The sequence below is a fragment of the Neolamprologus brichardi genome, chromosome 3 (genome assembly GCF_056152115.1).
Source record: "Neolamprologus brichardi isolate AB-2024 chromosome 3, ASM5615211v1, whole genome shotgun sequence".
NCBI lineage: Eukaryota > Metazoa > Chordata > Actinopteri > Cichliformes > Cichlidae > Neolamprologus > Neolamprologus brichardi.
Window position 1 is genome coordinate 22,206,228 of NC_142106.1, and position 12,261 is coordinate 22,218,488.

General features: G+C 38.6%; 1 protein-coding gene across 1 annotated transcript; it reads left to right on the forward strand.

Annotated features, from left to right (window-relative positions):
- The first annotated feature begins 6,838 nt into the window (after positions 1-6,838).
- Positions 6,839-7,738, forward strand: LOC148103920 (uncharacterized). Its single transcript, XM_087838237.1, has one exon. The coding sequence runs from the start codon at positions 6,839-6,841 to the stop codon at positions 7,736-7,738; it is 900 nt and encodes a 299-aa protein (XP_087694363.1).
- Positions 7,739-12,261: the final 4,523 nt, after the last annotated feature.

Here is a 12,261-nt window from a genome sequence, read left to right on the forward strand (position 1 = left end):
TTGTGTCCATGAAAAAGTAGAGTGCAAGTCTGACCTTTTCATACCGTAAAGTTATTTTAAATTATTTTTTTTTTAAATTAACCATACAAAAAAAAAAATCAAATCAAATATTCAGCCCTCGTTACACCTGTTACACATGCATGCAATGATGTTTTAAAGGGCGTTTTGGATTAGTTCAGAGCAATCTCTAAGTCTAACATGTTCGCAAACCCAAACTGTACAACCAAGCAAGCAATGGTTTCAAAAAAACTGAAGGAAAACGAATTACTAAAGGCACATTTAAACCTTTAAACTATGTTTCACATTTGTTTAACAATTTATATTCAGTAAATCACACATTCTACGCTTTTGATACTCAAATTGTGTCACACAAATAGTATAAAATAACTGAATTATTGATCTGAGGGACACAAAATAAATACAAAAATATATTTAGGTACTAAAAGTACAATCTAAAATATGAAATATGATTTAAAATACTCTTTCCCTTAGAGGACGGGTGTGGAGTTCATCCGAAAGCGGCTTAGAGCAGAGCCTCGAAAGGAGTCAGCGGAGGTGGTTTGGCCCTGGGGCAGACCCAGGAAACACTGGAGATTTAATATATCTCTTCTTGCTTGGGAATGCCTCGGTGTTCCCTCAGATAAGTTGGAGATGGTTACTGGGTTGGGGGAGTTATTGGCTTCCCTCCTTAGAATACTGCCCTTGTGATCAGTGTGTGAAGGCCACAATGTTAACAATGTTAACAATTGTTATGTTAACATTGTTAACATAACAATGTTGCTGGGGTTTTGACCTTTTTGTACTTTCCCTACTAAGCCAGGTATCCTTCTCATATTTGCATAAAAACCCAACAACCCCTAGCAAAAAGAAAACAAGGCTCAAATTTGAATGACATTATGGGGAATGCGGCTCTGAACTAAATTGCTTTGTTTGATTTGAATGCACACCAGACATCGTTGACATGCATGTCATTTGAATTCTGGCAAATGATCATGTTAATGGACATCGTAATGAGTTAAATTTGTATGCTTGTGTGTGTGTGTGTGTGTGTGTGTGCATATACTAAGGGTAAGAGTATTTATTAATAAGTAATTATACAATGTTATTTTTATGAGTTGTAAAGTGTATTTGCACTAAAAAGTTGTTTAATTTTGTGGTACACAAAGAAGAAATAGAGACTGTGTGTTTTACAATTTGCAATTGAATGTATTTCACAATTTCACTGCATATGTTTTTCATGGGTTAATGTACTTCCCGTGATCCTAAAGTGATTTTTAATGTGTGGGTAAGCAAATAAACAAATACATATTCTTGAGCAAGGCTTTGTGTTATGTACAGACAGTGATAAGTGGTAGAGAGATCCCTTTGATTTGTAGACTTTAGATTTAAGCTTAGCTTCAACATTTCTTTTTGTTTGTTTGTTTGTTTGTTATCCTGAGACCTTATAGAAAGCAAAGGCCAGTGCAAGAATTGAATCCCGATGACCATGAAGAGGTGGCGGAGGAGGAGAATTAGATTACACAGTTTGTGTCTGGGGATTCACAATTTTATGCCTATCATACAAAGAGGCCAAGACTCAGGTTAAGCGTAAAGGTGTAACAGTTGATGAACTAAACTGTAAAGTTGTTAACCACCAACCAAGACACACTTGTGGTTGCTGTATCTGATACCATCAAATGTGATTAAGAAAAAAACAGGTTTCTGGGCTGGCTGGGTGACTGTCCCGGTACACCGTCAACCTGTTTGCGTCAGTGACACACCCGCGGAGGAAAACACTGGTAATTGGTAATACTGTTTTGAGTGTGACTGCATTTCTCTAAGCGCAATGCGTGCATGGTTGTAATTATGCATAGCGTGTGTGAGTGTAAGAACATTTTTTTTCCACTGGAATAACAAAGTGGCTCGAGCTGAAAGTTGACTGTCCAGTTAAGGCCTGCACTACATAGGTGGATTTTTCTTATCTATGTAACTTTAGAGTTAACCTTGTTGTTTTCAATACTATAAAGGTGGTTCCTTCTAACCGGGGTACATCACCATTGTAACTAATGCAGCGAACCACCACCAATCAGGTTACGATCCATAATAGAGATCAACATGTATGAACTCACAGCTTGCCAACCAATCAGATCTCCAGAAAATAGCTGATCTGCCTAAAATTCTTTAGTGTTTTCCCAGTGAGCATAGACTGCATGATGTGTATGATTTCATTCATTTTGGTACTCAAGATCCTCCATACTCCCTCCATACTTTTTCATGTATTCAGTAGTTTGAGCTTTCTAAAGATTTTAGTTATTTTTCATGTACAGATTTTAATTTTAATGTAATTTTTATAAACTGTTAATTGCTAGTTTCTTTTGATTTCTAGTTATGTTAACTTATTTTCCTCCACATTCCATCCACTTATTTTTCATCATCATCATCATCATCATCCGTAATTTGTCATATTCCTTGAAATTGTTAAATAACACTTTTCCTCATACATAATAAAATACACAAAGCAAGGCAGTTTCTTATACTTGGAGCTACTGTTATCCGAACTCTTCTTTAGATATATCACAGTTGGGCACTGCTATTTTTGGACAGTGTAACATTATTATTATTATTTTTATTTTTTTGCCTGTCTCGTTTGGATCTTTAGCCATCAGAATTGTTGTCTGAAGGCCAAGAAAGATGCCAAGTGGATTTACTTTACCAAGTGGATCATCATGGCCTTGACATATTGGTCCATTTGATTGACCTTTATTATAATTATGTATTTATTTTATTTTCGTTTTTTAAAGACAGGACAGACATGAGTGGGGGATAGGACAGGGAGAAAGAATAAAAGAAAGAGAGGGAGAGAAAGAAAAATAGAGGGGAGAAGAGATGGTGAGAAAGGGGGGGAAAAAAGAAAAACAGACAAAACACCTGGATCACCTGTATGGAGATAAAAAAACAGAAGAGAAAACAAACAACAAAGAGCAACATAATAAAAACAACACCATCACAATAAACTAGCTAACAGTAGATAACAGTAGATACTTTTTTAATTTCACCTGTTGAGAATGAAAAACGAAAACAAGCAGAAGAAAACGAGAGCAATAGAATAAACAACATCACGATGATCTATGGGAATATATCGGTAAATACTAAATATTAAACGTTATTGTGCAGCACGTAAGATTGACAGCACACAGTGTGCTTTGAGGTAGAAGCCAAAAAGGGTGTAGTTTGTGTGTGTGAGCACCCGTGTGTACACCTGTGAGCATGAGCGCGCTTGCTTTTAAAAGGTTCCTTCATGTAATGATCTGCTAGAGGGTGTGGGGACCACAGCCCCGTCCTCTAGGGCATGAAGAAGGTATGGAGGAGATCAAAACTCCAGACATCCAGAGGCCCTCAGAACACAAGAGAGCAAGGAAAACCAACAGAGGGGCAGCCGCGCCACTATCCCAGAAAGAGCTGAGGAGAGCCCCAGATGAGGGGTCACTCAGCAGCCGTGGAGCATAAGCCAGGGGGGGTTGCAGTGACGTGCCCGTGAGCTCCGCTGGCAGCCAGCTGTGCCAGAGTGACTGAGCCCTAGGCCAAGAGGCCGAGGGCACCCCATCCCCGAAGTGGCCCGAGCGAGCCCCAGGCTCCAGGCCCCGATAAGCAGCCACCAAGGAGTGAGCCAGTGTGTACCTGGATGCCCATCCCCGGACACAAAGAACCACCAACGCACCGATGTCTGAGGGCGTCTGCCACTGGTAGGGGAAGTGGTGGGGGGAGATAGGCCTCCATACCTTGGAGGACCTGGGATGTCCCCAGAGAGGTGGCGTCTGATACCCGACCTGACATATGGACACAGACAAACAGGCACACACAGATACAAACATCCATTCCCACCCTCATGTTCTCATATGCAATTACTCAACACTCACCCAACGTGGAGACAGACATAGAGAGACACTGTACACACAATCACACTCCCCAAGCGTACTCTAAGCCCCGGGTCTAGGTTCCCTTGCCCCTGGAGGGGGAAACTGCACCCAGACCCAGGTGGTGTTACCCTTTTCCCTGGGGTGGGGAGAAGCAGACCGCCCCGACTCCGCAGCAGCAGGGAGGCCCCACATTCCAGACCCCAGTCGGACGGGGTCTTTACCTTTCTTTACCTTTTACTACAGTGAACTCTACACAATGTGATAGGTTGACATTATCAATTTATGTAGAAGGAAAAAATGTGTGTAAGTTATCAGGCTACTATCAGACATAGTGTACTGTATTTAATTAAAGGTAGGTCTGTTTAATGGCAAAAGTTTGACAAAAATAATTACTTAAAGAGATGTTAAACTCGGTTGTTTTTACCTTTATTTGCATAAAGTTTGTCAAGTTTTTCTAACAAAATACAACAGAGGTTGGAATTTTTATCTTCACTTACCATCACAAAGTGAATTTGCCTACTGCGATTTACATGTAAATCTTTATTACATAGAGAAGATACCTTTAATGGTTTTGTAATATGCAAAGAAACTGTCCATTCACACACACACACACCCTGATGCACAAGTACAAATAACATAAAGAACAGGGACCAAAGCCCTGCAGTCCAGTTTGGAGAGCAGCAGTCAAAAGATAAAGAAGAAACACTACTGGAAAGGTGAGTGACTGTTTTTGTATTTGGTAGCACTTCAGAAGTTTCTCACTAGATGTCGGTAACAACCCATCCAATCCACACATGAAAAAAAATGAACCTCCATTTTTCCACACAGTCTATAAATTCAGAAGTGAAATCCAGCTTTTTACATCCAGGCTTGCAGCTTGCCAAAATTAAACCTATTTTGTCCAAAGATGATTTAAAAACAGTAATCGATGCTTATACTCCGACTTGGCTGGATTACTGGATTACTATTGGATTATTGGATTACTATTGGTATTAGCCAGTCGCCCTTTCCTCGTCTTAAGTTGGTGAAAAATGCTGCCACACAGGTTTTAACTGCTACACAGAGAAGGGAGCATATTACTGCCATTTCATCTATCCATTTGACTGGCTGCCTATTCAAATGTATTTGTTTTAAAGGCACAAGTAGCTATATGACCTAATGCACCTGTAAACCCCTTCTTGGTCTCTTAGATCAGCTGACCAGTTATAACTGGATGTGCTGAAGACTCATAAGAAGCTCCGGGGTGGGGGGTGGGGGGAATCAGGCTTTTGCATTTGCATCTCCGAAATTGTGGAATGCACTGCCATTTCAAATTAGGAAAGCATCTTCAATTGACCCAACTTTTCAGTTTGGCTTTTAATCCAGTATAGAAACGTTAATTTTGGTTGCATTTTATTGCTTTTTATTGCTTTTTGTTCTATATTGTTTATTGTTATTGTATTTTTATTTTTAGCATTTTTTTATGTTTAGCACTTTGGTCATGCTAGCTGTTCTTAAAGTTCACTTGGCTTTGCTTTTGACCTCCAAACATGGAATGTATTATGGTATCCAAAGAGTTCAGTTATGGTCTGATCTGACCAGACTATAAATGCCGTTTCCTTTCCTTTTTCTTCACTAATGGAGTCTTGCCTGGTGACCATGCATATAGGCTGTGGGGGCACCAGCGGATTCCAGTTCTTTCTGTAGCTCTCCACAACTGCTCCTTGACTCTTGGACAATTCTGGTAATTCTTTCCACCCCTCCATCTAAAATGTTCTTTCCACTTCTGGATTATGGTTCAGCAGTGCTCACATGAACCTTCAGTAGTTTAGAAATTCTTCTTTAACCAATGCCATCAGTATGTTTTACAGAACCAGATGATATTCATTTTCTTTAAGTGTCGTGATTTCTTCCTGATTACCGACAGATTTCAGCTGCCGTCATGACTTTCCACCTTCTTTTCTTCATGTGTTCAACAATTTTACCTTTATTATTTCACATGTTTACATATAAATGTATGGTAAATAAAAATGGTAAATGGCCTGTATTTGTATAGCGCTTTTACTAGTCCCGCCTAGGGACCCCAAAGCGCTTTTACACGTCCAGTCATCCACCCATTCACTCTCACATTCACACACTGGTGGAGGCAAGCTACAGTTGTAGCCACAGCTGCCCTGGGGCAGACTGACTGATATGGAAATCTATGGTTTGATTTCTTTGCGTATGTGGATTGAATCGGTTGTTACTAGTGAGAATTTCATCTTAATAAATATCTTTAGAAAGATATTTATTTTCAAAATTGGTAATGTGTTCAACATTTATTTATTTTGGTGTGTATGTGTGTGTCTGTTTGTGTGTCTGTTTGTGTGTGTGTGTGTGTGTGTGTGTGTGTGTGTGTAATTGTGATTACCGTATTTTCAGCAGTACAAGGCGCACTTAAAATCCTTTAATTTTCTTAAAAAATTGACAGTGCACATTATACATGAATTCTAGTTGTGCTTACTGACCTCGAATCGATTTTATGTGGTACATGGCGCTCAAAAATCTGTCAAAAAATGTTTTAGTATGACTTTGGTAAGCTACAAAGCCACACTACTTGATTGACCGAGCATTACAGCTACCGAAGTCAGGAGCCTCGCGGAGTGATCTGGGTCTAATAACATAACAACATTAGTGAATCAATGGTACGGAAGTGGAGGAACCAAGAAGAATGGGTTGAGTAAAATTTGGCTTATCTGACTGTTTTGTTTCACTTAATGCGCTTTATAATCCGGTGCACCTTATGTGTGAAAACAGACCCGTTCATCGACAGTCCAGTGCGCTTTATGGTCCAAAAAATACGGTATATTATTATTATTGACAAGCTAACATTCATTTTTTGATGTATGTCCCCTCTCTTTTGATTCTTCTTTTTCTCATATTTTATGTCTCCTTCTCTTCTTCCTCCTCTTTACTTTAAAGTTATGTCTGTCAACTCCTCATCCCAGTCTAACACCTCATCCGTCTTTGATTCCTCACTACTTTGTTTTTTAAATAGACCTAGTACTATTACCTTCACTGCTTTCTGTATTAGCAACATCATCATCATCCTTCCTGTCTGCATCGTGGTCATCTACCTGGGTCTACAAAGATGGCAAAAGCAGCGCTCTGCCTCCAGAGCAGAAACCACAAGCCACTCTGACATCTTCACCTACCACATGGTTGCTGTTGAGATGATCTGCATTTGTGGTGGCGCAGTCGTCTGTGGTGGAGTCTTCTCCAATAATTTCTTCATCATAGTTGCTGGAATGCATCTTGTCTATTCCCTCACAGTTGGGCAGATTTTTATTCATACGCTGACCTGTGTTGAGCGGTACCTGGCTGTTGTTCATCCAATCACCTACATGGGCCTCAAAAACAGGAATGGGGTCAAAATCAGAAATATTTTACTCGTATTCACTTGGCTGCTTTTACCTACAAAAGTAGGTTTAAAATTTCTGTCTATTTCTTTAAACCTTCTCATAGACCTTTCCATCTTGGTTTTCGCTGCAGCTGCTGTCTCTTTCTGTAGCTTCTCTGTTCTTTGCACTCTGATTCGTCCAGGACCTGGAGATGGTAGCAAAGAGAGAGAGCGAGCTGACAAGTCAAAGATAAGGGCATTTCACACCATTGTAGCCATAACGGCAACTTTGATGTTAAGGCTGACTGGACATGTGCTTGTAATTTCAATTTACTTCTCCCCAGTGGTGAGCATGGGCATCCGGTGTACAGTGCTGATGTCAGGAATCTGGTTCTCTCTGCCAAGTAGCCTGGTGTTACCTCTGCTCTTTTTGCATAGAGCAGGCAAACTACTGTGTTGCAAGAGTAATGCAGGACCAGAATGAAAGTAGATTAGGAATGTTACAGCACTGAAAATTCCGCAGTCATTTTACAGTTTGACAGAAGATTATGTATATTTAAACATTTCTTTCTTGCCCTTGCGAGTGGTTTATCCTTTAAGTTCAGGTACTCTAACAGAGGCCTGGGAGCTAAAGGCTCCTGTGCCGTATCACTGATAATCCTAGGACTGCGCTCTCCTGGAGAAAGATCTCGGATGTTGCTCCTAGGATCTGCTGGAGCCACTCATCTAGCTTGGGGGTCACTGCACAGAGCACTCTGATTACTAAGGGGACCACTGTTACTTTCACCCTCCACATTTTCTCAAGTTCTTCTCTCAGCCCTTGGTGCTTTTCCAGCTTTGCATGCTTCTCCTTGCTTTCATTCAGTATTGCTACATCTATTACTACGGCCGACTTCCTCTGCTTGTCCACCAGTACTATATCAGGTTGGTTGGCCTTCACCAGTTTGTCTGTCTGTATATGGAAGTCCGACCAGAAAGGGTTACATGAAGAGGATGTGGGACCTTTGGATGTATAAATATATATATATATATATAATCAACCAAACCAACAACAACAAAAGAAGAACTGCACAAAACATGTGCTGACAGACATTTTGGATTTTTTCAGACTGTCATAACAGTAACCTGCCCTTGAGACTGTTATATTATCAAACATAGGCTAAAATGTCTATGAACCTGATACAAAATTTGCATCTCTCTGAATACCGAATAACAGTTTGTTATTGTGTACACTGGTTATATAACATGCAAACATATGCACACACACACACACACACACACACAAGTTAATGTATAAACTCCTTGAATGGCACACTTGTTTATATTCAGACTCACACAGGTCAGAAGACCAGAAACAGAAGACCTAGTGAGTAAATTCTGAAGGTTTTGCATGATAATGCATGTCATATATCATTATGTAAACACAGTTTATTACAGTAACTTTGCAGTTCCTAATTAATTTCTAATTGATTTTATTGGTTGTTCTATTGTATAAATACAACTTGAAAGAAAATACACAAGAAGTAGTGTAGATCAAGCCATGGCTTTTTATCATCATCCCTTACAAAACTGTTTTATGTCTTTATTATACATAAGATATTTGAAATTTGTGGAATACATTTACTTTGAGCAGTTTATATTTAAATTAATTTATATTCAGATTACTTGTGCTTTGTATAGAAGAACATTGATTTCTCATGCTGTATAAGATTTTTCCTTGTAAATAATGTTTTCTGTGTTCTTGAAATGTTTGTGCAGTTTGTGCTGTATGAATAATATTTGCTGTATATCTTAATTATAGATATACAGCTTAAAAAATGACCTTACACTGAATTAAGAATTCCCAAAAAGTTATATATGACTATATACCTTTTTGAATCAGTCAGGATAAATAAATTGGGATCAAATGTTTAAGGAGGGTTGGTTTATCTGCTTTATTAAAATGAGAAATCTCTATGATCAAGATTGACTAGTGTCATCAAAACCCTCCAAGGTAAAAATTGGAGGTGCTTAAGTGCTAAAGGTCAAAGGAAAAGACAAAAAGAAAAAAGACAAATTTAATAGCATAGATATGTTACTGTACATGGCACATGTAATACAAAGAATAGCCTTAGAATCACCTCGGCAATCACTGAAGTGTCACATTCAAATTGAGAAGTTGATTTGATTAACTATCAAATCTAAATTTGATATTAAAATGAACATCTGACAACCAGGAATAAACTGACAGTGTCAACAACTCGTGCTGTACATTCAAATTGATTTATGGCAACACCTGCCTTAGGCATTAAGACTCAGAAGCTTCAGCCTTTGCTTGTGTGCATAACATAAAAATTTCAGCCAGATACAGAACAAAAAAAGTGGAAAGTGGAAATGTTTTTACTGTTTTATGCAGTTTTCCTCCTCTGTTTAGAAAAGGCACAGGTATTTCTAATCTGTGAGTCATGCATAGCACTGGTTTAAGAAATTTTTATCAAATCCTGAACAGCATCATTACTGTGTGATGTTAGAGTGCCCTCAAATTTACACCTGGCCCGGACCAATCAGAAAGCAGAAAACCAGCCAAACCAGGCAAAAGTTTGAGTTCTTGTTTTAATGCCATTTAGAACTAGAGATGGCACGATACCACTTTTTTATGTCCGATACCGATATCATCCGATATGAATCCGATATAGTGTGTTTTGTAATCAATAAACTTTTTTTAATATATTGCTGCTTTTTGTATAAGTTCATACTCAAGTTAAAAAAACAAACAAAAAAAAAACACTAAAGCTATTCTGTTATACCTGTATGCAAAAAATACACTGCACCCAAAATATTTCATAGTTCAGCAACACTGATCAGTCTAATGAACTTAAACCTACTCAATCCTTCCTATTCTGGTATTTTAAAGAGTAAGCAACTAATAGGGCTCTAAAACCCCCAGCAAAAAAAAATAAAAAATAGGTAACCACCCTCCACCCCATGATGCTTAATCGACGTAATCAACTTTAATTTGATGCAGGGTGAAAAAAATTCACAGAAATAAATTATTTTTCAAGAATAATTAAATAGATTCAACATCTTTCTTCAACAGCACTGCAGACTGCACAGATGGTATCTTCCCAAAGGAAAGAGTAGTATAGCTTACTAGGGTATATTAGACTTAATAGTTACTATATACAGTAATGAACTTCTATACATTTTGCATCAGATTAAAACTTTGGGTGTAAGAGTCAGATAATTATTTATTAAAAGCTAGACATTTTAAATGAGAATAAGAAAGAAAAATATGTCTTTGTGCCCCCTTTTGCCTGTTCATGCCCTATCGGCCCCCCTGGCTACACTTTGCTAGATCCGACCCTGCACAGTTACCAAAGGATCCTGGTGTAGAAAGTAATATTAAATAAATTCTAACAACAGCTTATCAAGCTTAAACGTGCTGCTGTTGTTCAGCCGCTGGTTTCCTCTTTCTAGTGCAAAGTGGGCCAAAAACAAACAAGAGAGACGGACTCGTGACAGAAAAGCCGATCAGCTGATCATTGATCAGTTTCATGATTGAAGTAGCAGCAGGAGAGGGAGGGAGAGAGAAGAGGCAGTCGCTCCATATATCGGTTGTTAAGCTTAACGTGGGAATGCTTTACAAACATTCAGAGATGAACTTACACACTTGCTTTGTCTGTGAAGGTTCTCAGTCATCCAGGTCATCGTAGGAGCTTTCTTTGCGAGCTCCTTTGATTACACACTTGCTTTGTCTGTGAAGGTTCTCAGTCATCCAGATCATTGTAGGAGCTTTCTTTGCGAGCTCCTTTGATTACACACTTGCTTTACTTCTCTCTGGGATAACTTTCTCGGAGATGAAATGCCGGTTTGGTAGCGAGGTTCTAAATGCTCAACCGGACTGCCCACAGGTCTGGCACGCCACAGCTGCTCTATCACATGATGCATACTGCTCCGGTTATTAGCCAAGTTACGCCATGTGGCAAGTTTTGTGAGGTGCTTGTTTGATATTTAATGGATCGGATTACATTTTTTATTTCTCTCAGATATCCAATCCAGTAATTTAGGTCAGTATTGGACAGATACCGATTCTTAATATCAGATCGGTCCATCTCTATTTAGAAATAATAAGATGCCCTAACTTTGTTATCTTAACTAAGCTTTACTTAGTTTTTTTCTGAGGCAACTAGTTTGCACAATTTTTGGTTAGGTTTGAGGAACTAATTTGATTTTACAGTGTGTCCTTTGGCCCAGCTAAATGATGGAGAAGCAAATTAAACCTTGTAAAGTAATGTAAATGAATACATTTAACACATTTTTGGTAGTGTTCATATTATTATGCCAATGATATCACACAATTTAAGAGGAAATAACATATTTTATTAATGCAGTTTAAATAATTAGTATTATATCTATTTTGGCCTAACTGGCAACAACTTTGGCAATGTTTTTGTAAGAAATACATTTCTATATACGTAAAAAGCAGCACCAGATAAGACAAGATACAAGAACAACGTCCTTATTAAACTGTAAAATAAATTGTGCTTCACTATATTAAGACAGGATAATTGCTTTTTTAAAAATATAAACACTATTTGTCACACATCAAATGCACAGTGATCTAAACTTCAACTTGAAGGGAAAAAAATACTTAACAAAAAGCAACTAATTACTTGCACTTGTGCTTATAAAGGGAAAAACAACCAAGCCCTGCCTACAAGGGGCGATTTCCAGACTAAGGTCTCACCTGTCATATTCGCATGCTGACGATGTTATTTAGCTCAAAACGCAGCTAGGTCTGAGAACAGCAGCTCTTCATATACATATGCAAATCACCGCTGCTGGATTTTTATCTGTGCAAGCAAGAGCATGTCACTCTAATTTTTGCTTCCCTTCGATTTCAGCCAGTTTGTTTACGAATCCATTTTAAAACCTGCCATTTATCTTTAAGTCTCCTAAAGGTTGTGCCCCATTTTATCTGTCTGAGTTGCTGCACCCTTATGTCCTGCCTCATTCCCACAGGTCAGC

What these genes read in the sequence shown, in the direction of transcription:
- LOC148103920 (XM_087838237.1), top strand. Translation starts at nt 6,839, where the DNA reads ATGTCTGTCAACTCCTCATCCCAGTCTAACACCTCATCCGTCTTTGAT.